Source organism: Macaca thibetana, chromosome 9 (assembly GCF_024542745.1).
Source record: "Macaca thibetana thibetana isolate TM-01 chromosome 9, ASM2454274v1, whole genome shotgun sequence".
Classification (NCBI taxonomy): Eukaryota; Metazoa; Chordata; class Mammalia; order Primates; family Cercopithecidae; genus Macaca; species Macaca thibetana.
The window spans coordinates 10,697,702-10,724,984 of record NC_065586.1 but is presented as its reverse complement, the minus strand read 5'-3'; the positions used below and the strand labels follow the sequence as shown (position 1 = coordinate 10,724,984).

The window sequence follows — 27,283 nt, the reverse complement described above, 5'->3', positions numbered from 1 at the left end:
GGTTCCTAATTTTCTTTTCCAACTTCCAGTAATTTTCTTTCTTAAGGAAGGATCAGAGTAGTGCATATTTGCATATTTTATCTTTCATATACAAGAAGTTTTCATGTTGAAGACTCCAGTACAGCCTACGGTTACAAGCTGTCTTTTTAAAAGAGTATCTGCTTAACTTTAATCCATTACCTGAACCTGGACCATACTAAACCAAATTGTTAGTTGGAATCACCTGTGGAGAATTTAATGGAAACGCAAGGAAGCAAATTAGTACTATATGATTAGCTTGAGTAATACTAAATTTGTTTATCCTCTGAAGAATGGATTGTATTTTTAAGATATGACTTGTTTTCCGTATCTGCACAGAAGCATGTCTCCAGTTAACTGGACATTTAATTTTCCACGTATTCATCTTTCTTCTTACAGCTCTATGGCTATTCAGTATGTACATAATACAGATAAAAATAATTATAGGAAAAAGGACACAGAGAATGTCACAATTAAACTATGCATTAGCAAAATACACTCAATATACCCAAAACATCTTGATTGCTGTAATCAGGTAGATTAGATTTTCAGCAAATACTTTTTTACACAGAGGTTTATCTAAAGTCAGAAGCAGAAGGCAGCTCCTAGAATCACCCTATAACACAAATTTAACTGAATGTGCCTGTATTTTTTAAAAATCAGATATAAAGAGAAATAAAAATGTAAATCAATGTATTTATGAAACACAGGGTCTCTTCAGCCACTTTCCAGGACTAGCTGATTTGACTCTTGTCTGAACTCTCTTTACTAAAATGTTCTGTGCTTACCAACGACAAATATAGAAACTTATGGTCTCAAGATGTGATTTAAACTTACATGTTACAGGTTGGAGATTAAAGTTTAGACCAAATACCATTGCAAGGGTCAATAAAAGAAAAAGGTCTATGTGGGAGGATGGTGTTCCCACAAGTTAGAAGACATTCACTGTTCTCACAGAGAAAACATTGTCTGCCAAAAAATAAGAAATGATGATCAAAAGGGATTTAGGCCAATTTATGGGGGGAAAAACACCAAACCCCACGCTATGAAATATAGTGTCAAGTAAAGTCAAGGACTGCAAATCCTCTTACTCTCACTTTCTCTATGGTGTTTGAAGTTTATATGCAAAATGTTTAGCTCTGTTCCCCATCTAACAGGCTGACTGAGGGTGTTCTGGCTCTGCTCATTTACTGAATGGTGATCCACAGAGAGTATGCAAAAGACAAGGAAGCTAATTTCATGGCTACCAAAAAAATTAACTAGAGAATTACAGCTTAATATAGTTTTATCCTCTGGAGAGAGCTGCTTGATTGCAGACAGAGCTTAAAACCAGGATTGCAAAGCACAACAAACTAGTTTTGTTAGAAGGGCTCTGCCCAAGATACGTTCAAGAAATGGAAAACCACATTTGCTGACTGTCTTCTGTAATGAGGGAAGCAGCAGAACAGGGCTAGTCTGGGAACCAGGCAAACAGGTTTTATTCTCTCTAAATCAGTTACTAGTTTTTAGGAAACAAAACCCAAGTTCTCAGGAGCTGGTGTTCTCAAACACTCCCCTCTTTCAATGATATAAACAATACCCTTTCCTCCTTTCCTGCAGAAATATTAATGGAGCAAATTATGCCTTAAGCAGCACTGTTCTTTCCTGCCACCATCGGCATGAGGCCAGTTGCCCAAAGGTAAAATCTACCTCCTGCTCTACACGGGGAGAGAGGAGCAAAGACGAGCACACCAGTGACACGCTGGGAGGAAACCCGATTAGAATCTGGGCCAGGGCAGGGGCTCCAGAGGGTTTTACACCCACCAGGAAGAAGTCATAAATGCAATTAAATCTTTAAGAGAAATTCTGCCTCAAACCGCTTCCCTCTCCAGTGATCTTCTGAAAGCCCCATTCTTGTATAATTCTCGCTCTTTGACAAGGCAGACTGACACTTTCAATCCAGTAATTGAAGGGCAATTGATTGTGAAGTGGTAACTTATTAAGGAAGAGGGGAGAGAGCTATCCTAACCAGGAAGGAACTCAACCCAACTCAGGTCTCCAAGCCCCAGGTGCTCTAGACGGAACCTATGGTGTTTGATTTCAGGGATGCCGAAAGCCTCACCAAACTTCGAATTCCTGAGTTCTTCTGTTCCCACCTCCCATCTCACGTTGCATAATTGGAGATAGTTCCTAAAATGCAAATCCCCTGACATCATAATACCTCGATTTAACTTCAAGGTAAACTGTAACTGATTGAGCTCTCCGAAGAGCCTCACGACAGGAGGAAACTGGAGGGCCATGTTACCTCATTTGGCCCAGGGCCAGCTCAAAATCTTAAATCTCTTCAGAAACAGTGTTCTCATTCTCTAGTGTTGGAGATGCATGGCCTGTCCTGGAGGGGCCCAAGAGGCACGTGTTGGAAGTGGGAAATGTGGGCTTCTCTGGGATGCTACGGTGCTGCTGTGCTTGCCTGAAGGCCTGATCATGCATGCATTCAATCTAGCATCCAAGCCATGAGTGAACTTTATTTTTGTTTAAAAATAAAACATGGGTGGCCACATCCAAAAGAAGAGGTTGGGTTTTGTGGCGATGAAGACAGCAATCGTGGACACAGACCAAGGCAAAGAGAGTCAAGTTCTCTTTCTTCTGAAGTCATCTTCTGGCTCTTTTGGGCAACAAATGATCCCAGCTGCCTTTCTTCCCAGAGTCCTACAGTCCCTTTAGGGCAACTTTTTTTGTTTGTTTGTTTTTAAAGGAATCTTCTTTCCCTTTCTTCCTTCTCTTGGTCCCATTTCATGATCTGTCCTCCTTCTCCAAAGGGATAAGTGCCTGCTATGGAAGGATGTGGCTCCAGGTTAATTGAAATGTATATTTGCTAGAGAGTAGAGGTGCTGAGCTTTCCTTAAAAGACAAAGTGTGCACTGCTGTTTTGCCTCAATATAGCCAAACTGAAAGGAGATCCTGGGTCTGAAAAAAACCCAGCTCACTCTCTCGTCTCTTGTACACTCTTTTTCCCAGGAGTTAAAGCCCAGGACAGCTTAGCTCACCACACAGTACCAGGGAAAGCATATTCTCTCTTGATCCTTCTTGTGGTTCAGTCTCCCTGTTGCTGTCCAAGTTACCATGGATCTCAAAGTTTCTAAAACTCAATGGAGTTAGTAAACCAAGGCCCATGGCCCAAATCCAGCCCAACGCCTGTTTTTATAAAACTGTAAGTTTTATTGGAATACAGCCATTTGGAATAAACTGTTTAAATAGAGTTTAAAGGAAGTTTTACTGGAATAAACCTTTTAAATAAAGACCATGTGCTATGATGGAGAAAGGGAAAAGCATCCCAGGTTTGGAGAACTTGATAATGTATGTTATGTTCAATAACGACAATAATAATGGCAGCCAAGGAAGGACACGTGTGAAGTCTCAAAGCCGTCATTACATGCTATTTACAAATAACAAACCTCAGTGAGGGCCACATCTTTCCAGTTCACAAAATCTTTCACTTTAGCCACCAGGAAATATGATCAAATGTATAAAACTGCCATTTCCACAGTCCTCTAACAATTCTTTCTGGCTTGGACATTTGTGTCTATAAGAATGAAAAACTAGTACAACGCAAAATCAAAATGGAGTTCTACAGCATGGTTAACTGAAACACCTGCACCCTGGATGGATTGCAATCTTCAGCCCTGCAGGACCAGTCACACGATTGCTAATGTCAGTCTGTGTCAGCAGAACTCATCCCTGAACAGCTGATTTACATTAGGGCTCCAGCTCAGAGACAGCACATCTGAAAACAGATTTGTAGTTTCGTCCATCAGCTCTACAGAAGGAGTGGGAATAAAGAGCCTTGAAAGAAAATGAGGATCAATATAAAGAGAATTGCTTTGCTGTGAGAAAAACTCGGCAGTGTAGGAGATGGATTCATGGTACCACTCAGAGGTGGGATTCGGGATCCGATGGGAAGGTACTTCCCTGTTCTATCTTACATCGATCACACAGTTTTATAGGTGGGCAATCCTGGTTCAATATCTCATCATAGAAATGAGGCATATGTGGGTTTCCATCCAAACACTCAGATAAACGCAGTGCCTGATGATATAAGGGATACAAGAGGACATCAGGTTTAATCAGACAGTGACCCTACCTATCTTCCAGACATTGACACCCTTTTAATGGAATTACTATACAAACACTACAAGGTAGAAAATATGCATTTGTGGATCTGAAGTTTAGATTCAGTGCTATGAACATTCAGAAGAAGAAAACCTTATTTCCACTTGAGGGTGGACAGGCAGGGAGGGGGCTTAGTGAGAAGCTCTCAGGTGAAATTAGAAAGCATGAAACCTGGGTTCTGAAAACAGGACCAGGCACTGCTGAGGACACAGTGCTGAACAGACAGTCCCTATCCTCCTAAATAATATGGTGTTTGGGGAGTGGAGACTTATTTTTACATAGACATGAAGAGATCACCAAAAAACTGATCTCTCAGGTGCCCTCTAACTCTGTTGCACTAAAGTCGAGAGTGGTGGTGATATGATTTGGTTGTGTCCTCACCCAAATCTCATCTTCATTTGTAGCTCCCATAATTCCCACATGTTGTGGGAAGGGCTCAGTGGGAGGTAATTGAAACAGGGGGGCAGTTTTACCCACACTGTTCTCCTGGTATTGTTTAAGTCTCATAAGATCCAATGGTTTTATAAGGAGATTCCCCTTTTGCTTGGCTCTCATTCTCTCTTGCCTGCCACCATGTAAGACATGCTTTTGCCTTCCGCCATGATTGTAAGGCCTCCTCAGCCCCGTGGAACTGTGAGTTCATTAAACCTATTTTTCTTTATAACTCACCCAGTCTCAGGTACGTCTTGGTCAGCAGCATGAGAATGGACTAATATAGGTGGGAAATACAGCAGCTCTGCATGAGAACAGACAGGACCCTGCCTGTGGATTATTCTCTTTACTGTGGACTGGACAGCATAGGATCCTAGGATCCTGGGACTTTTAGCCAAAACACATTATTTGGGGACAGGAGGGGAGATGAGCGGCACATGGTGATTTTCTGTTTCCTAACAACACTCTCTCTGGGACCAAACTCCTCGCAGCCCTCTTCTCAACTAGGCCTCCACCTTGAGCTATAAAAACCACAGACTTAACACAAATGATTTCATCAGTCCCCCATGACACATTTGAAGACATATTTTTTTTTTTTTTTTTTTTTGAGACGGAGTCTCGCTCTGTCGCCCAGGCTGGAGTGCAGTGGCGCGATCTCGGCTCACTGCAAGCTCCGCCTCCCGGGTTCACACCATTCTCCTGCCTCAGCCTCCCGAGTAGCTGGGACTACAGGCACCCGCCACCGCGCCCGGCTAATTTTTTGTATTTTTAGTAGAGGCGGGGTTTCACCGTGGTCTCGATCTCCTGACCTTGTGATCCGCCCGCCTCGGCCTCCCAAAGTGCTGGGATTACAGGCGTGAGCCACCGCGCCCGGCCTGAAGACATAGTTTCTAACAGCTCAAGGCCACATCCCCAGGGTGATGCCATTCCCCTTAAAGTGCCTGCCTCAGAAAGCTCCAGGCTGCCAAAAGAATTGACCCCGTGTTCCAGCCAACACCTGACACAGGCCCCTGCCCTCACTTTCTCAGGTCATTGAATACATAGGGCTTATAATGGTGATCCCTTCCTCCATCCCTTTGAGATGTGCATGTAACCTCTGCAGCTCAGGAGGGTCTTTCTCAAGGACCTGAAAGCTGTTTCTTTACAATGTAACCACGAGGAAGACCAGGGCCCCTGTCCCCCCATCTCTGTGGGAGAACTGAGTCCTAACATCTACAGCTGGTAGTGTACACACCCAGCTGCCTAATCACATTGCCCGCATTTGCAATGTTTCACTTCCTGACTCTATGCGCCCCTGCTTTCTGGCCCTCCACCCCATTCTCCCTTTAAAAAACCTGGTCATCTCTATAAAGCTGAGCCCTGTTGATGCTGGAAGTGCATCCCTACTGCAATAATTTATTGGCAATTAAAATCTGTCCTGACCACTTAATTTATAAAAAAAGAAAACTTTATATTTGACCACTATCTGGTGCTGTGACTCAGATCTGGATCTGCTGCCATGAGACCCTTGAACAGGACAACTCTGCCTGCCAAAGACTTTTGTGTCCTCTGGGTCTTTGGTGTGAACCTGACTCTCCTGATCCAAGGCTCCGAACGCATGTCGGTGGGAGCACAGCGAGGAGACACTTTGATACTGATGGCTCTGCGCACGCTCTCTGAAGCTGGAAGAGAGTCCCAGGCTTCTTTCAAAGGGGACCTTCTGGGCTGCAAGTGTTTCTTCTGAGTGTTGATCCACTCAGATCCTTATTCTGAGTGGGGATTCACTCCCTGATGCCTGAGTTGGAAGTCATTTTTCTTCCTGCCCATCCCATAGGAACTTCTCAGTCATCTGAAAGCCCCTTTTTGGACTCCTGCTGACTGTGAGTTCCACCATGATGGCGCTCACTCTGCCCACTTCTTGTTGGCGTGACTTGATGAAGGATGATTGGGAACTTCAGTGGTTTCTTTGGGAAACAGGGTCTCCCTAAACTGGCTCCTCTAAGACCTCTCCCCTCCATTACCTCCTTCCTCCTTCCACCAGTCTCCATCTTCCCTTCCACTCCCCTGCATTCTTTGATATAAGCTCCTTTCAGCCCCCGGCTCCTCCTCTTCTCTCTTCACCTCTGCTGAAACCTTCCCTTCCCATTCCAGCCCCTCAATTACTGACAGTTACTGAAACCTGAGGCCAGCTGCCCCTGCTGGGGGACTCTTAAGGGACTTAGGGATCTCAAAAGCAGCTACCTGAGGCTGAAAAGAAAAACTAATTGGAAACAGATACTCAGTTCGCCTCCCCCATGAGATGATCTATCAAGGTAAAAAATTCTCAAAGGCCTCGTCCACAAATATTAGTGGTAAATTTTAGCTTTCACATTCAGCAGGTGAATGTTGGCTGCTCCATCTGCCAGAAACACAAATTGGATTAAAAAAAAACAAATGGAGTAAAGATGAGAACTAACTCTTCTATACACGATTGAATTTTGTATTATTGTATTTATGCCTGACTCATGGCTAATATTAAAAATGAAAGCCATAGGTTTCTATTTACATCTATCTGTGTGTTTATGTATGTGTGTTAGGTACCCTCCCTCCAGATGGCATTGCCAAATTAATTTACAAAATCTTTTAAAAGGGTTCTATCCTAATTGGCTTACAGAGAAATATGCACTTATGTAAATTAAATCTTTCTAAAACTGTCAGAAATATAGAAACCAACTCAAATGTTTATGTAATTTGAGCAAATTCTTGGTAAGATTAGTTTAATATTGTTGGTTTAATAAAAAAGGTATGTTTTCAGAGTTGTCAACATTAAATATAATGTGAGAATTAATTTTTGTTTTTCTTGAGTTTACTAGTCACATAAACTAATATTTTCTAGATAAGTTAAGATTATAAAAATGATAATTTGATTTGAAGTAAATTAAATCATTATTTTGACAAACTTTAGTTCAACAATAATTGTTTCATAATGTTTGCCTAAGAAGAGTTTCCAAAATCTTTTCGGTTACTTGCAAACTTAGAAGTATGCTAAATTAAATAATGAATATTCATTAAATATCTAAATACTTTTCAAATAAGATAAAGTACTAAAACATTAATTATTAAACGTTAGCTTAAGTTTACATACTTTTGACTTATTGTTATATGGTGCAGAGTGGTTGAAGATTGTTAGGGTCTGCTAAGGAAAAGAGAAGAGTAATTTTGTCCTAAAGTGACTGGTTGTTCCAGAATGAGAAAGATGGAAAGTATAAGATGAAACCTGAATGGAAGTAGAAAGTCATAGAAAGTTTAAGGAAAGGAATATTATGTTGTGATTAGTCTGCTCAGACCACCATAATGAAATACCATAGACTGAGTGCCTTTAACAGTAGAAATGTATTTTCTCACAATTCTGGAAGCTAGAAATCTGAGATCAAAGTCCCAGCATGGTTCTAATGAGGGCTTTCTTCCTGGCTTGCAGTGAGCACCTTCTTGCTGTGCCCTTACATGATAGAGACAGAGACAGAGAGACAGAGAGAAAGAGAGTGAGGCAGAGGGGGAGAGAAAGAGAATGCACAAGCATGAGTGAGCTATGGCATCTCTTCTTTTTAAGGACACTAATCCTATCATGTTGGCCTCACTTCCATAAACTCATCTAAACCTAATTATTTCCCCACAGCCTCATCTCCAAATACCACCACATTGGGGGTTAGGGCCTCAACATGTGAATTTTGGGGAGACACATTTCAGTTCACAGTAAATGTCAAGACTTGCTAAGATTAAATGGATTTATGTATAAAATTTTTAAAAATGAGTTTCAACATCAATAGTGTATTGATTCAAAACTAGTTTGGTTTGGTTTTCTCTTTCTGAAAATGAGAATGTCTCTTGAATTAGCGGTATGCTCTTGATAAGAGACTGTAAAAGGTTTCTCTCTACTTTTTAGTAATCTTCCTAGCAGAGAAAGATTCAGCATCTCATAAAAATAATTTTCTGTGTTTCATGTTGCCTTTACCATGTCTCTGACTAGTCAAGAGAACCACGTCTTCTCACTTTAAAAAGAACTAAGGTTTTTAAAACAATGATCTCACCTCCTATATTTACTTTTAAATTCTTTCATTGTCACATTGGTTAGATACTTAACTAAGGGTTGTTTCACAGTGACCTGTGATCCTATTTTGTCAAGTAATCAAACCTTTTGACATATTTGACAGCGTTGCCTTCCTAAAATCAAACTCTAAATGAAGCCTTCATGATCTCAAACTGACTTTGAGATTTCCCAAGGGCCTCTGAAAAATCTCGAAGGGTTTGTTCTTTCACCTGGTTAAAAAAAGAGATGTTAAAATCACTGAATTTACTTGCGAGGTGGAAATTCATGAAAAGCATTATTTAATAAAAAGAAATGTTGAACCTTCCCCAGGTTATATTTGTACAGGTAAATGCGGTATTTCAAAAGTTACAGAAGTTCCTAGAAATTTGTCAATGCCCTTGGTGTCCAGGATCTATCTCAATGCTGCTTTGCCTGATACTAGACAACAATAGTGTAATGTTGTCAGTCATAATTCCAGCAATTATTTTAAAATGTTTTATGTCACAGAAACAACCACATTTTCTTGTCAATGGTGTTATTTTTATAATGAACGCCCATCAGATCGTTAACCACGGCCATCTTCAGTATTTTGTCATCCAGAAATAGTGACTGTTTTACTCTGCTCATGCAAACAGCTCAGGCCAAAGAACTTTGTCTTTAACAAAAAGAAACTGTCTCAGAGACCTATGGAAATAACTGTCTGTGACAAGTACTCTGGGGTGCAAGCTTCTGATGTCGTTGCTTACATAACCTTGATATCGTCCTAATGAACTGAGTCAGGTTCTCCACAACTCTAGCAGAGAAGCTGACAGCTTCACAAAACTGCTAACTCAAGATCAAGCAGAACAAAATTAATTATTTAATATATTGGACTTGGTAAAGTGATAAGGAATGATTATTATGTTTTCTGGCTTTTGTTTGGAATATTGCTGACTCTTTAATACTCTATTTTCTGGATAGCAGGAAATTCCTTTTCCTTTCATCTTAAGCTATCTATCATCCAAAAAAATCTACTAAATTATACTTTTGTAAACAAAACAGAAACATTTATCTTTTTTTCCCTACCTGATCTCTTGAGAATTCAGAATTTGTTCTTGGGTATTCTCATTTGCATGACAATAGTTATTTGCACAGGGGCAAAAAAAATTCTGTCTCCGTTATAATGAACATAATTGGAAACACTGGTTTATATGTTCAAGGCTTTGAATGGAATGGCTTATTTGAGAATGACACATAAAATCAGATATGACCAGACATATTTAAGGATCCAAGGTGGACATTATGGAGCGAATGTGTACAAATCCCTCTTGGAAGAACTAGGCTGATACCTGGCTTACAGGATTTCCAGACATATAGGTGAGTAAGAATGGTCATGTCCTGGCAAGCCTAAGAACATTAAAATATTTTGGAGACCTCAAAAGAAAAGGAATTTACCCAAACCTACAGGTATTGAAGGTGAAGTCTGACGGCAAGTTCTTGGCTTGGCTTGCTAGAAATGCAGAGGCTTTTAAAAGTCCAACAGGAGATTCTTCATTTTCTAGCAAAGCAAACTTAAAAAGGTCTATGTGCTCAATTATTATTTTTGCTGTACTTATATAAATATCATCTGGCCCAGTTTAATGAGACAAGAAACATTTTATAAACAAGAATAGTCTTTGATCAAAAAGTTTGATCAAAAATGGGGGTAACTGTGGACAGAAATCTTATGTTTCAATAGAAAACTGTAACATATCCTTGTGGGTGATCAGATTCTAGTCCTGTTGCTTGTTTTGGGGGATTTATATTATTTACCTGTAAACTGGACTGGATCCTTCCATCTTACACATATGATCACCTCTTACCAAATACTATTCTAGTTTTCCTCAATGGGTGACTGTAACTCTCCAAGTTAACATTTTCATTTTTTTTCTCCCTTCCACCTGGCTTGTCATCAGTGAGAACTAAAACCTGATGGCCAAGATCCTTATTGTGACTCAGTGTTGTCTTGTAGCTGCTGTTTGGCCCCATGATCTGATACAGTCCTGCACACTGAAGCCAGACAAGTGGATCTAAACGTCCAGAAAGTCCTTACCACAGTAAATCATGTAAGAGCAACCATTACACCCAGAGCTGCTGCTATCAGGGCCACTCAGAAAGTCCACTGGAGGCTGGGCGTGGTGGCTCACACCTGTAATCCCAAAACTTTGGGGGGCCAAGGCAGGCGGATCACGAGGTCAGAGAGATGGAGACCATCCTGGCCAACGTGGTGAAGCCTGTTTCTACTAAAAATACAAAAATTAGCTGGGTGTGGTGGCATATGCCTGTAATCCCAGCTACTTGGGAAGCTGAGGCAGGAGAATCGCTTGAACCAGGGAGTCAGAGGTTGCAGTGAACCAAGATCACGCCACTGCACTCCAGCCTAGCGACCGAGCGAGACTCCATCTGAAGAAGAGGAGAAGGAGAAGGAGAAGGAGAAGGAGAAAGAGAAGGAGGAGGAGGAGGAGGAGGAGGAGGAGGAGAAGAAGAAAAAAGAACAGTTGAACCCCTGTGTCTCCCATGCTCTCCTCCAGGAAATACTCTTGGTGGTGACATTAATGTCTATACCATCATAACAAAAATCCAGACCATAAACCAGGAAATCTGTCTGACTGCCATTGCCCTTCTCACTTCACCATCTAAAGATGCTTAGAGCTCAGTGTCCAGAGATCTTCTCAAGTGACTGTCCTCTGGCCTCAGACACTGAGGTTATAGTCAGCTCCAACCATTACTTTTGATTTTTCTTTTTGTTTCCATAGAAAGGCCCCTCATTAAATGCCTGATGGCTCCCCCATCCAGCAGATGTCCTCGACTTCCAAGTCTCAACAGATGGTTTAGCTGGTCCTTAATGAACACAAGGCGATCAAATGGAAAATGGACTTAGATTGTTCAAAGCAATGTACACTGTCTCTTTTTTCCTTGAGCAAGACGAGGACTCATAAAGACTCTATGATCAAACTCCAGCCGGCTCCTCTGAGCTCTTCTCAACTAGGCCTCCACCTTGAGCTCTAAAACTTACAAACTCAACACAAATGATTTCATCCATCCATCTCCCCACTCATTAAAAAACTTGAAGAAACACTGACACAGTTTCTAACAGCTCAAGGCCACATCCCTAGGGTGACCCCATTCCATTCCCCTTCAAGTGCCTGTTTCAGAAAGCTCCAGGCTGCCAAAAAAATTGACAATGCATTCCAGCCAACACCTCTTCCTGCTGCTTTGCAAAAAAAAAAATTTTAAGTACTGAGTAGTAACTGAGTCATGATTCTTCAAACATTCCTAAGGGAAAAGGAAAAACTGGTGGTGCAAATTTTTCCTCTCAGAGGTGTAGTAAAGATAACACACTTTGTGATGCTTATCAATTTATCAAGGAAAAGCAGTAACTAGATCAGAGAAGTATGTGGCGTCACTGTTTAATTGCTCTAGCTCAGGGTTAGCAATACCCAAGTCCACACTGGGCTCCACACCTACTTTATGTGTGTGTTTGGATAAGTGACTGGAACTTTTTAAGTATCACTTTCTTCTAAATAAGAGCGAAAGAACCACTACCTACTTCACAGGGCTATTATAAAGATAAAATGAGAAATTATATGAAAAACACTTGGCATAATGCATGGCCTGTAGAAAGCACTAATAATTCTTCTATATTATCACCTAAGAATATAAATTCCTGATCTTCAGATGGCCAGCCTGCCCACACGAAATACCAGCAGAGCATCCATGCAACTTTTCCGGCTCTATACATCTTTAAGATGTCGTGTGACATGAACTGAAGGGTATCTACACATGACATTCCTCCAAACTCACATAGAATGCTCTCCTCTGTGAATTTGGGATGTGTCTTAGGAGACGTCCCAGGCATGTGAAAGAGAAATGTACACTAAATGAGCTAGAGACAGAAATGAAAAAGAAAGAACCAAGGCCAAGCAGTGACTTACATTTCAGGGTCTGTTCTATGTTTCCCGTCAACGTGTGCTGTTTTAATTAATGGGAGGTTCTCACATACTTCATAAGGGAACAGGCAAATGTGTAGTTTGTTATAGCTTTAAGGCTCATTCAAACATTTAAGGGATGCAGTAAACCATACATTTTCCCCAGACATTCATCATCTTTGTGAGATCAAGTGCTCATAACCTAAAACATCTCTGACCTTTGAAATATCACCAAGGCTCCTCTGAAGTTTTATCCTAATAGCAAGACTAGTTTTTGATATTTGCCTTGTCGTACGAGATTTGAAAGCATCCCTCTGACTATCTGTGAAAGCCACTTCTATTTTCCTGCTGCTCAGATCATTAGTTGAGATCATGGACCACGTTAGACTATGGGCCCTTGGCCATATCCAGCCCACTGTTTAAAGAAAGTCTGTTTAAATAAAGTCTTATTTTGTCACAGCCAAGCTGTTCACATACCATCTATGGCTGCTCTCAGGCTAACATAGCAAAGTTGTATAGTTGTGACAGAAACTGTATGGTCAGCAAAACCTGAAATATTCCTCATCTGGCCCTTGATGAAGAAATTTGTCAACATCTGTTCCAGATCATTCTCTTGTTTAGAAAGAATAAATTCCACCTGAATACTACATATAGATCAGATTCTCAGAGAAGATTTTGGAATTTTCTATGTTACCATATTAGACACTTTTCTGATTGGCACAGAAATAAGCAACTGAAGATAGAATTACTCAACTAGGTGTTAGGAGTCATTAATTCATCAGTTAATTCATTCATTCCACATAATAACATAGTATCACAGTGGTAAATACTAGGGGTGGGATGTGAATGAAATATACAATGCCCCTGGCCCCATGGAGTGAGGATAAAGTAGGATAAGAGAGACAAAGAGTGACTCCTTCACTCACTCACTCATTCATTCATTCATTCATTCATTCATTGTCATGTGCTAGGAAATCTTTTAGATGCTGGGTATATCACAGTCAAATACACAAACCATGCATTCTAATATGAGAGAGAGATAATCAGTAAACAAATATATATGCAGATGGCAGATATTAGCAATGCTGTGATGAGAATATTAGCTGAACCATATGAAGTGAACGTTTTTATAAGTCAAACATAGTTGAATACTGGCTGTTGCCTATGATTCAGTCTATCAGGGAGATGTGCTAGAGATTGATTTTTGGCTTTAAACTGGGAGGTCAAGGGAAGGGCTCACTGAGGAGATGACATGGGAGCTAAGGCTTGAATGAGGAGCAGCCTCTGCCCTGCCAATAGCTAAGGAAAGATTGCCAGGCAGGGAGAGGGAGTAGCTAATGAAAATCAAGCCAAAATAGCCTGGCTGCATAACTGAGAAAGAGAAAGACCAGCAGGACTGGAGCAATGTGAGCTGTGGGGAGAGAGGGAGGAGATTCAGGCTGAGAGGTTCATAAGGGTCAGGCCAGATGGGGCCTTGCAGGTTAAAATAAGGATACTGGCTTTGACTCTGAGAGTAAAGGGGAAGTTTTAGTAGGGAAGTCACAGGATCTGATTTATGGCGTTTGTAATGCTTTCATTCCTCTATGTGCGAAATTGTTTAAGAGAGCAAGAGTGAAGCAGGGAGACTGGTTAGGGGGTAGCAATCTTAGCAAAATGAGATGTTATCAATGGAAGGTGGAAAAAAGTGGAGAGAGAGTCCCTAGGTGCTTAGGAGTCGAACTCAGTAGGAGCTGGCAATAGTTTGGATGTAAATTAAGAGGGAAAATGGGGGATTAGGGAGATGGCCTATCTTTCCAGTTTGAGTACCTGGCTAGATCGCTGTAATTCATAAACCTACTAGAGCTGGAAACCAATGAGTTCTTGGGGGGACATTACAGATAGAGTTTATAACCTGTTGAGCTTTTGACATCTTTAAGGCTTGTAACTGGGCTGAGCTGTCTGAAAGCTGAAGGAGAAAGGGAAACAGAAGTGGAGGTGGGGAAGGACATTCCTCAGGAGAGAGGATGGAGTTGGAAGAGTTGGCCACAGCTTGCATGGCTAATGAGTTCTGTGACTTCTTTTAGTCAATTCATCGATTCTCTTACCTCTAAATGGAAGAGTTAAACTCGATTTGGGGATTTTTAATCCTTCCCCAGAGGTGACTTAGGGCTTATGCATGGGTAAAGGAGACAACAGATATTCTGGGTCCCACTCCCTGCTTAATCTTCCTATCAACTTTTTTACTCTCAAGTCATATCTATAAACATCTCATCTTGCACTCAGCGTATTTTCAAGTTTATTTTATTCTTTTTTTTTCTTTTTTTTTGTTTTGTGAGACGGAGTCTCACTGTGTCACCCAGGCTGGAGTGCAGTGACACAATCTCAGCTCACTGCAACCTCTGCCTCCCAGGTTCAAGCAATTCTCCTACCTTAGCCTCCCAAGTAGCTGGGACTACAGGCGCGTGCCACCACACTCAGCTAACTTTTGCATTTTTAGTAGAGACAGGGTTTCCCCATGTTAGCCAGGATGGCCTCGATCTCTGGACCTCATGATCCGCCCGCCTCGGCCTCCCAAAGTGCTGGGATTAAGGCATGAGCCACCGCACCCGGCCTATTTTATTCTTTTAGTCATAGGTCTAATACAGTGTCAACTTTTTTCTTCTGTGTACCAAGAATACTTTATTTAACTTTTGCATTTTTTTCTTTGAATGCAGCTGGAGTGTTTGTACTTTCTCAGGGGTCAAATGGGAGAATGTGGAAAATTATTGGCATGTCTTTTGGTGAAAATTAGGTTTCTTTTATGTCCCTTGGGTTAGACAGTCATTAAAACACAAGCAGTAGCACTACGACCACCCTTGGTTTCTCCATGTAACAAAATGGAATAAGGATGGAGCGATTTCAAATAGACAGTTCTTGAAAAATGCTTATAACCTGAAATTGTGCCCTGCAAACAGACCATCTTCTAAAACACTATATTGTGGTGTAAGCAGGTTTTAAAATTGTGCCTTGAGATGACTTCTTAAGAGCAACAGGTTTGGCAGAACTCTAGGCTGAGCTCCTGGACCAAACACATGAAGATATTCCAGGTTATGCAGGTTTAAAGGCCTTTTTGCCTCATAATATGCTTTACATATCAAATGTTCTTCTCATTTGTTAATCAGATGAGGACAGTAACTGCTCTTTCTCTTTAGCAGAACGTGGCCTCTCACTTCATTCTCTGGATTTCTAAAGCATTTTATTGACATAACTCAGATCACAGACAATCCTGCTATGTGGCATTAGAGTACACACCTCATTCTCCTGCTAGATCACCCATTTATCAGGTTGTGTTTTATTTTTGCTTCTTCCACATATTATAGGCAGAGACTTATTGGTGGCGAGTAAACTGTTCAGTGAAGCAAAATTAGCCAAATGGATGACTTGTTGTAAACGATTAAGGAATTTAAAATGCAATTTATAAATTCTATCCCTTTATGGTTCCTGACTTTAGAAAAGGATTACACACAGTTAAAAAGCCAGTGGGATAATGCTTGCCAAAAAGAGGTGTGGACAGAATGAACTTGGTATAGCCAAAGGAGTCAATGTAAAAATGTTTCTCTTTCCCAGGTCTCGCCAGTCCAAGTTTTTGAAACTTCACTTACTCTAGCAAAACTAAGCTTCACTTAAATTTGGGGCATGTTTAGGGGAAAGACAACATTCTCACTGATTTTTTAAAAATGAGTTAAGACTTGAGATCATTATCTAAAAAGGCCTTTGGGGGGATACATGTTTCAAAATCTATAACCATAGTCACATACATTCTTAGAGCTAGAGCCTGCCTTATCCACTGGTGTAATAATATTCAGTTAATTGCCTGAGAAAAATTGTTTGAAAGCACTTGTAGGAAGTGTTTCAGTTTTAGAGACAGGTTAGTAATCCAGTTAAAAAAAAAAAGGAAAGCATAATTTATTCTAATAGATGTATCCTAAGAACATTTACAGAAGTACTTTACCATTTTTCAATAATTAAAGTTTAAAAATGCAAACAGAAAAAAAATCACTGAAGGACTCATGAAAAGGTAACTTTCATCAAGAAATCCTGGCAATTATTTAATGAAAGTAAAAAGCTAGGTACACAAAGATGTTCATTATGTTGTTGTTAGTACAAATTAAGGAGTGGAAACAATCTAAATTTTCAACAAAGAGGGTGTATCACCTGAGGTCGGGAGTTTGAGACCAGCCTGGGAAACATGATGAAACCCCATCTCTACTAAAAATACAAAAAATTAGCCAGGTGTGATGGTGGGCACCCGTAATCCCAGCTACTTGGGAGGCTGAGGTAGGAGAATTGCTTGAACCTGGGAGGTGGAGGTTGCAGTGAGTAGAGATCACGCCATTGCACTCCAGCCTGGGCAACAGAGCAGGATTCCATCTCAAAAAGAAAAATTTACATTAATATTATGGTGGTTTATTTAGCCATTAAAATGGTGGTTATGAAAGTTACGTGGAAACATGAAAACATGTCTGATATGTTAGCTGGAAACAGCAGATTATAAAATAGCACATACTACCTGATGTGCAAAAAGCATCCGTGGAAAGTTCTAGAAAATGACATGCAGTACTTTTTCAAAACAGAATAATTAAGATGGATATTGGCAATTTTAAATTTGCTCTTTTCTATAATCTTATTCTTAAAAATAACAGAATCAGACAAACATGAAGACAGAAGTCATGAATAGGAAATAAAAGCTTAGCAAATTAATACAACATAAATGTCAGGAAAAAGAAGTTCCAGTAACATCCGCACATTTCTCCTCATTTGTATTTCTTATTTGGGTTCTGGTCTAGCTCCTATGAAGCCATGTTTTGGGGTAGGTATTTGGAAGACATGACACTGTGCAGAACCACTTTTTAAAAAATCCCTCAATCGAACATTTTCATATTTCAAAAATTGCCAAACACGCTTTTGCTAGGAAATACCATTTAGAGTCAGTGAAGCCCAAGAATTAACTCTGCCAAGGGAGTCAGCTTAGAGAAGATGCATGAACTTTGCCCTTTCTAGCTCCTTGTGTTCTAATTTTTCTGGGCCTCTGAGAGATGAGGAGGTCAGAGTTCACTTTTTTAGGAGCATTCAGAAAAAGACTTTATGTCACACATTCTGCCCATTCAGTTTCACCATCAGGTGAGGCCTGGGGGTGGGGATGGGGGTGGGGATGAGGGTAGGGGAGAGGTCAGAGGAGGAGACCAAGTTTCCCTTGACCCTTCAAGGACCCTAATAAGGCTTTCTGGAAAAGTTTGCTTTTCTTTTCTTTTTTTCTTTTTTCTTTTTTTAATTTTTTGAGATGGAGTCTTACTCTGTTGCCCAGGCTGGAGTGCACTGGTGTGATCTCTGCTCATTGCAACCTCCACTTCCCAGGTTCAAGGGATTCTCCTGACTCAGCCTCCCAAGCAGCTGGGACTCTAGGCACCCACCATCACGCCTGGCTAATTTCTGTATTCTTAGTAAAGACAGGGTTTTTTGCCATGTTGGCCAGGCTGGTCTCGAACTCCTGACCTCAAAGGGATCCATCCACCTTGGCCTCCCAAAGTGCTGGGATTATAGACGTGAGCCACCGCACCTGGCCAAATTTCGCTTTTCTATCTGAAGTCCCAGAAAGTTGACCACATTCCATCTCACACCTTTAATGCCCCTCTGAAGCCCCAAAATTCAATATGAGGACTCCTTCCAGTGAGTTGGCTGGTGTCATTTAAATAAGATTGTCCTCCCTCATTGCCAAGGCAGCCCCACCTCCCTCCTGGGGTGAAACTGGAGGACCTCACGTTCACAGGCCACTCCTTACACAACTGCCTCCGAGCAGTCTTCCCACTAGCAGATCTGCTCATGCCTGAACCCCACAAGGTGCATTTCAAGCAACCCCAACCACTTCTGCACAGGCGTGGGGCGGGGGCAGGGCCTTGGCTGTGAACTCAAACCAGGATGCGAGAGAAAGCAAAGCAGGCCTACCTTAAAACTTTCCAGTTTTTCAGAGGATCCAAGTCAGAGACCAAGGAAACCATTGTCTAGGAGCCGGCTGAGGGCGAGTCCGGAGAGGAGGAGGCGGGGATGGGGTGCTGGGGAACAGACGGAGGATTCTGGACCCAGGCCGGGCCCTGGCGCCCCGCGGCTCCCTCCTTCCCGGGCTGACACGCACTTTTCCTGACTTCTCTCCACCCCGCAAATCAATCCTGCGCTCTCCTCCGTCCCACACCCGACTCCCAGCTCCACACCCCAGCTCCACACCACCTTTTAAAGCCCCGGTAATCTGCTCCAACTGATCAAATTTGACCTTTTTGTAGCCCACTTTATTCCAAGCACAGCTCTCACTTAAATCTCTCTTTATTAACACCGTCCTCCTCGGCTTTCTCTGGGAACAAACACAGATCAAGCCTGAAGCCTCTGGACTTTACCAGCAATCATTCACAGATTACTGCAAGCTGCAGCCTTCGCCTCCTTGGGGGTATTTCTCCTGCCTCGGAGATTTTGCTTTTCTTATTCCTGGCAGGAGACTGGTTAGCTTTCTTTCCTCCTTTTTTCGTGGCTTAGGCTCTGGGACTCTGACACTGGGCTTAGAGCTACCCTCAGAGGCTGTAACTACGTTACTGTTAGGATTTGTTTTTTAAAAATAATTTGGAACAGGGCTGCTTACAAGCTAGACTTTACTGTGTGCTTTCTGGCAGAGATTTTTTGCTACACTGCTCCCCCACCCTTTGCTGGCTTTCTTGTGTTTTTAAATAACATGAAGGAGAAAATGCAGAATCTCTTTAAACATGAAGAGAAAAGGGTATGGGCTCCCCCCAACCCACCCCCCACCACCTTGTGTATCTTTTGTCATTTATCGAAAACCAAACATCCTTCCAATAATTATTTGAAACTGTGCATGAGAGATGTTTTAAAATATCTGGGCAGTATTGCTTTCCTGTACTGTTTGTTCATAGTTTGTCTCCTTATCCCTCTCCCCCTCTATGGGTTCTTTGGGACTGTACTGATTTCTTGTTTTCATACATACTGCCTCTTAAGCAGAGGCTTCTAGGCTTGGAGGGTCCTGGTTGGAACTAAGACCTCTGCAGCTGAAGCTCTTCCTCCTGTCCTCAGGATCCTGGAAGGAGACGACCTTGAAATCATCTGGTCCAGTGGCTTCCGGACCTTGGCTGGCCGGTCCGTCAAGATTTCTACTGCAGCTGCCTGCAACACGAGCTTTACTTGATAGTCTTTCTTTATATTAAATTCTTCTTTTTCTTACACTTATTTTAAAAGGGATTTTTAGAGTCATTCCCATAAATGGAAAATCAGCTTCACTGGTCTTTGGTAGAAGGCAAATGCAGGGAATAAGTAAAATAAAACAATTATTATTACGCCCAGACACTGAGACCACCTAAAGGCTCTGATTTAGGTCTTTTTTTTCCCTCTGTGTTGCAAAGAGAGTTTCTGCAATGTTAAGAGTGTTAAGAACATACCTGCACCAGCCAGACACTTCCCTGAGAAGGAAGAGGGAAGACTGCAAGGAAACATGTTGTGGTTCAGTGCTTTGTCATGTCCTTATTACTTGAAAGCATCAGCCCGGAGGAAAGGTCCCAACTTCTTCCCTTCAAGCAGAGCCTTCTAAGAAAGGGAGTCTCTGTTCTTTCCTGAGGGGAAGATGCTCCCACAGCTTTTGGAAGCAGGTTGCTTTTACTGTCAGAAAGTTTTTGCCACTCCAAACGCCTATCCCAGCGTTTTAAATCCCTTTCTTACCACCCTGTTCTCCATGGACCCGTGGATCTTAAGATAGGCAGCTAACCTTCTGTTTAGATTTGTTTTCTCTTTAGCAGTCATGGATACTTTCCTTAATGGCTGTGAGTGACTTTCTTGAGAAGTGCAACTGTCTTTAGACTAAAATTAAAAGAGCATTTCATACCTTGTACAAAAATCATTGCCTTTCTGGAACTTCAAGCTTCTTCCTGGGCTGTCTATGTTGTCCCACCATGAATCTTAGACCACAGCGTAATCATGTGTAAACATTTACATAACACTTTTAATCCCCAAATACTTCACCAAATGTGGGTGATAATAATAGTTTTATATGGAGTTGTAGCTCCCAAAGGGTTCCGGGTACTTTGATAATTAATGAAATGTTTTTCCCTTTAGAAAGTTAGCAAGAAAGTAACAAAAGATTATAATGAAATAGTTTCTACAACTATAATGACATCATCCTCATCCTTATCCCATGGCACCACGGAGATTCAGGTCTGGGGAAGGAAGGGAAATGAGTTCTTAACGCTTAGAGTTCAGGGTTAATGGAGGAAAGGGGGTGGGATTTGACTTCTGGCCAAAGGACAAAAGGAGAAACTCATTTTCGTAGATTATGAAATACCGTTTTAAAGCAGTTGTCTTTTCAAAAACTTTTTAAAGGTAGTCAGTAGAATGTTCACTCAAATAAAATCTTGTACCAAGCCCAGGTACCAAAACAGATACAGTAGTAGCTGAAGTTCATTATTAGGGACTAGGAACAGTTCTAATTTCATTAGGTGTGTTGACTCATTCACTCCTCATAACCAACTTGTTTATGAGGTAAGTTATGAGTTGTACTCCCCATTTGTTAATGTAAATGAAGACATTTAGGTGTGGAGAAATTAAGGAAATGGTCTGAGCTTTCATGGCACTGAACTTACAAGGGATGCCTGTGGATCTGGCGAGTAACCGCCACACAGCACTTCTTTCTTAAAAGGGATTTTTAAAGTCATTTCCATAAATGGAAAATCAGCTTCACTGGTCTTTGGTAGAAGGCAATTGCAGGGAACAACTAAAATAAAACAATTATTGTTATGTCCAGACACTGGGGTGGGGATGGGATTGGGGTTAGAATCAGGATAGGGATGGGTAAGAGGAATCCCCTGAGTCTCACAGATTCACTCCTAAGACCCTATAGAGAAACCCTAGAGTTTAGGAGGATAACATTTGAAACCCACTTCCCAAAAGTATTTAGAGAGGAAGGAGAGAAATTAACTTTTAAAGGATGCGTTGAGTCCAAGAAGGGCAGAATATTTTGCCTTTTTCTTTTTCTTAATTTCAAGGTCCAAGTGTGTGTTTATGTTTACATATACTGGAGATTAATTCCATGCTATCACATGCTGCACATTTCTTTTTTCCTTTTCCCTAAGTATTTCATTCCTGATTTCAATGGATCACACACCTAATGGATCTGTTTCCTACTAAGAAATAGGCCATCAAGATGATTAATTCATCTTCAACAATGAGGGTGCTTCCTAAAAACAAACAAACAAACAGAAATGTTGCCTTGCTCAAAACTGGGCCAACTATTTATCTGTAATACAAAAAGGCAACAGTAAATTTTCTATTTATAAAAATAAGAGTTAGGTTCAGCGTTAATAAACTTCGGCCCTGAATTATAGTTTTCCACCATGTCAGTCTATAAACTGTAAGAGTTCATTCTCTTTGTCTTCTTTTTCACAATTTTGATACAGATACTCCTTTACATCAAAAAAATTTTGTTTGCATTTGTAATGATTCTTAAAGAGTCACCTCTCCTGAGAGTTCCCTGTCTGTTTAAAAAAAAAAAAAGTTTAATCCATGTAACGCAACATTCATGATTGTCCTGATAGTACCAGTAACAAGGCTCGTCACTTTCCTTTTCATAGAGCTAACATTTCTGTGATCTCCTTCCCCCTTCCTTTGGTTTCTTCAGTAGAGAAGCCAAAACCACAACCGAATTCCAAACAAAAATAAAGCCCACTGTTTGTACCTCCTCCATCCAAGCAAGCCCAAGCCTCCGAGCCTGTGGTTTCCACATGTACTGGGGTTACAGTCATGAGGGAAGTGTGGGAAAATGTGGAGTATCAGTCAGGAGGCAACACTAGGAGCCGAGGAATCTGCATTTCTATCAGACCTTGGCAGAGACTGCCCTGGGAAATGCAGATATAGAAGGTCAGGAGAACGTATCTCCTGGTTATACAGTATCCCAGGTGGGTTTTCATGTGGTTGAGGATAATATCATTAGCACCAAAGGTGAAAAACCATGGAAGCTCATCTTATTTTAGCAGAAGAGTAGGATGGGCCTCGTGGCATGAGTAAGCCAAACAAGGAAAAAGGCTTTCACCATCAACTGTAGGTAAAGCCAACCATTTAATCAGGCTCTGGAAAGACAGATGTGGTGTCTTAGTAAGTTGCTGCCCCACAAAATGTCTAATTCCTGATAGAGACTTAAAAAAAAAAAAAACTGGTTTGTTGGGGAAGAAATACAACATTTTCTTTGTCATTTTTTTCATTTGTCTTTCTATGGGTGTCTCCGTTTCTTATAAACTACAGTTTTCTTGCTAAGGATCTGATTATCCTAAACATTTTGTGTTTTTGTTGTTGTTTTGGAGAGGCTTGCTTTAAACTTATTTATTCCTAATTATGTTACTTCCTGGTTAAAATTCTTTTCCTTTCTGGTTTTCCTAGTTTTTTTTTTTTTTCTTCTTATTTTTGCTGGCTCTTACCTTCTTCTCAGGTGGGTAAGCTCTCTCTCTCCTCTGAAGAAAGTGAAATGACTAATAAATGCATTCTACTGCTGCAAAAGAAGATTTCCCGATCTTGTTAACGTGCCAAAATTTTAAGGTTAGCAGATGGAGTGAGCTAAGAAACCCCAGCACTTGCCCTGGACCCCAGAAATAGGACCCGGCTTTCCACGCTTTTCATAGCAAACCACAGTGTGGCAACAATCATAGGCAAGGGTTCCAAGATAAAATACAGCTCACCCAGTGTACATCAGATTTCAGAGAAACGACAAATAATTTTTTAGTATAAGTATGGCCCTAACCATTGCATGGGATATACTTATGCCAAAAAATAAATAAATAAATAAAAAATCATTGTATTTTTATCTGCAATTCTGCTTTGTGTTCCTCTGTTTTTATTTTCTAAATCTGGCAACCCTCTGCTAAATGGACTTTTAAATAAAAATTACCAACATCACTGTGGTGATTATTTTTTATTTATGGAGGTGGGTAATGGTACCTTTGACTTTATTAACTAGACATCAAAATAAATTTATTTGTTCTTCAAGCTTTATATTGTTTTAGTTATTATAAGCCAAACATAAAAAAGGCCTTTTTGAGGTTGCTTTTTGAACAAAGCAGTGATAGGATCAAAATATGCCTATTTCTTCAAATACTGAAAATTAGGGAATTCCACAGTCTTCTTGTCCTAAGATTGGCTAGTTGAATGCATTTTTAAGTGTTGGTAATATTGATGTGTTGAGAAGCATTGAAACTGATGTTTTGTAAAACATGGGGGCATGTCTATATTATATTTATTTTATGCACAGTAACTTGGTAGTTAATGTAGTGGCTATGTTTTCTTATTTTTTTTCCCCAAGCATCAGCTCCCACTGTAAAAAATCTGCACCTGAATAGTTAGCCATTAATCTTGAGTTACGTAAGATGTGTTTTGTACATATCCTCACTTTAATGATGTCTGTAGAGACAAACTTCCAAAGATGGCTTTTTTCTTTCTCTTTTTTAGATAAATGAATGTAACTTTAATGGAATTTCAAGTGCTTTCGTGTTTTGCTCACAAAACCTGATACAATGAAAAGTCTATGAACAAAGATATGTGTTTTGGTCCTTCATCAATGACTTAGGAATTGCTATTATGTATCACTTGATAAGCTAAAAAAAAAAAAAAAAATTCTGAAGGGCCTCTAAAGAGACAGCTTCAAAACCCGCTACATACATGCGCAAGACCCAATGCATCATTCGGGGTCCACATATGTGTCTGACATTCTGCTGGTGCTTAGGCTCTCCTAACAATTGGGAAGGAATGCTTTTTTCATTTGGAATCTTGGTCAGCTGAACAGGAGGGTAAAATGGATTAAAGCCAGGCAAAGGGGAATGTTGGATCTCTGCCAGGCATATTTTAAAGTGAGAAAGGAAGAGAGGAAGGAGACTCACACCCAGCCAGCTGCTTTTCATACCATTCAAAGGAATCACAGGCCAAATTTGGTACGTACAGTCGGGGGGCGGGGAGGGGGAAGAGCTTTAACTCCTATACTGCCATGGGAGATGAGATTTTCAAAGCTGCGTCATGTTCTTCTTTTAATTTCCAGTCTGCCTTTGTTAGCACACAGGGCTCACACCCACAGGGACAAAGGAAATGCCCACAGGAAAAATGTGTGGCTCAGATAGTCTCCATATCATAGGCCAGGGAATCAAACCTGAAACATTGATCTTACAGGCTTTTTTGGTTTTGTTTTTCTTTGAATGGCAGCTTTAGAATGTTCTGGTTTTTGTGTGCTTACAAACAAGACTCCTCATCTGTTTTTAAGAGGGAAATCTGAGTTTTCAAGGAAAGCCAAATACAGTTGCCAAGTTGCCAGTCAAAGAAACAATGTCAACACCTGCTCATAGAGAAGGAATTCCTAACCCGGAATATTGCCCTTGAATTACTATGAGAAAAATGTAAGCCTTCCCTTATTACCCACTCCCCACTCCCCCACAAAAACTCCAGCAGACATAAGTAAAGTTAAAATGTACCACAAATTCACTTGAAGACAGATCTAAAAACTAACTTGTTAATTTAATTCATGGTGGTAACCGCTGCACACAAATACTGATTGATTATTGATTGATTACATAAAGCATTTGTTGAGCAATCAAATCATCCGTTTAGCATGTCAAAACATTTTCCGATTTGGCTACAGGTAAGGCAGTACTTCCCACTGTGGTGAGGAACCTCTCTCCCCCGCCCCCCCTCCCTCCCTCCCTCCTCCCTCCCTCCCTTCCTTCCTTCCTTCTTCCCTCCCTCCCTCCCTTCCTTCCTTCCTTCTTCCCTCCCTCCCTCCCTTCCTTCCTTTCTTCCTTCTTGCCTCCCTCCTCCCTCCCTCCCTCCTTTCCTTCCTTTCTTCCTTCTTCCCTCCCTCCCTCCCTCCTTCCTTTCTTCTTTCCTTCTTCCCTCCCTCCCTCCCTCCCTCCCTTCCTTCCTTTCTTCCTTCCTTCTTTCCTTCTTCCCTCCCTCCCTCCCTTCCTTCCTTTCTTCCTTCCTTCTTTCCTTCTTCCCTCCCCTCCCTCCCTTCCTTCCTTTCTTCCTTCCTTCCTTCCTTCTTCCCTCCCTCCCTCCCTTCCTTCCTTTCTTCCTTCCTTCTTCCCTCCCTCCCTCCCTTCCTTCCTTTCTTCCTTCCTTCTTCCCTCCCTCCCTCCCTTCCTTCCTTTCTTCCTTCCTTCTTCCCTCTCTCCCTCCCTCCTTCCTTCCTTTTTCTTCCTTCTTCCTCCCTCTCCCTCCCTCCTTCCTTCCTCCCTCCTTCCTCCCTTTCCTTCCTTCCTTCTCCCTTCCTCCTTTCCTTCTCCCTTCCCTTCCTCCTTCTCTCCTTCCTTCTTTCCTTCAAAGTTTTTGATTCATTGTAGACCAGTACTTTTGTTAAATACAAATAAAATCGAGCTATTAGAAAAACAATATAAACCCCATTAAGAAAAGTATTAGATTAACAGCCATAAAATTACTCTGTTGAATTGCTATGCATTTCCAAATTCTTACTCCTAATCATCGTAAACTGTAATAAACAATCCACAGACCGTGCTGGTCCACTTTCGACACCCTGGGAAGCCCTGATAAAACGTATTCCCCAACAATAAGAAAACAATTCACAGAGATGTTTAAAGAGTCATTTTAGGATCTACACTGAACTAGAAGCTTTATAATCTAAGGTGAATAGAAACTATATCCATTTATACTATTGATGAAAAGAAAAAAATACACTATTCTAGTAAAAAATGAAAAGTTTACCTCAATGATCTCAGTAGTTACTTGATACCAAACATTTCTAAAGTCATAATTTAATGAGAAATTTAAAACTCATTTATAATTACATGAATGATTTAAAAGTTGGGACATGAGTCCATTGAAAATACATCTTTGTTTACCGGCAAAGTTGGAAATTGGTAGCTGTGCTCTGGCTCCAACTGGTTTCTTGAATTCCTATTATTATTATTATTTTTTGCCACATTAAAGAGAGGAAAACAAAGCTCACCTGCTAGTTAACCACACTTTAAGGTATCTCAATCTGTAAAAATCTCAATGACCTCCCCCAGAAAGCTATGTAGACTATAAAATATTTCAGAGTGTTTCTAACATAATTTCTGCTATTGTACTTCAACATTTTTTTAGATCACTAAACAATTGAGATGGAGTTGTAAGTCTAAGGATCTAAAATGAAAATAGAGAATTATATTAAATGAACACATAAAATTTAGTATGTATCAGGGAGTGTTCTAAAGGCTTTACAAAAACTAGCCCACTAAATACTCATAACAATCTCTGAGGTATGGTCTATTTTAATCTTCATTTTATAGGTGAGGAAACTAAGCACAGAGAGGGTAAAGGATGATTATAGTTTGTGGGTGTCAGAGGCCAAATTTGAAGGCAGGAGATCTAGCTTGAGAGTCCTACTTAATTCCTTACAGAAAGGGCATCTTCTAACTGACATCAGAAAGAAGGATAAATAAAACATCTTTAGAATCATACGGATCATTCAGTTGGACAATTGAATGAACACTGTGATTTAAATAAATACTTTCCATGAACATATTTAATTCATAGAACATAGTAGACGGCAGAAACTATAGGTTTAACCTTAGATCACTGAAGATTCATTGGTAATCCTTTCACCATTCACCCCTCCTTTTAAAAACCAAATCTCTGTCCTTTGAGCAAGAGAGCTATAGTA

General features: G+C 40.8%; 1 protein-coding gene across 3 annotated transcripts in view; it reads right to left on the bottom strand.

Annotated features, from left to right (window-relative positions):
- Positions 1-27,283, bottom strand: part of CELF2 (CUGBP Elav-like family member 2) — an 866,203-nt gene that overhangs the window by 520,889 nt on the left and 318,031 nt on the right. The window contains exon 1 of one of the 3 annotated variants that reach the window (XM_050802670.1): positions 18,553-19,173. The exons of 1 other annotated variant lie outside the window; for it this stretch is intronic. In XM_050802670.1, the coding sequence (XP_050658627.1) occupies positions 18,553-18,605 (53 nt within the window). In that variant the 5' untranslated portion in view covers positions 18,606-19,173. Of the gene's footprint in view, positions 1-18,552; positions 19,174-27,283 lie in introns of those variants that run through there. One more of the 3 variants, XM_050802671.1, reaches the window with a different exon arrangement.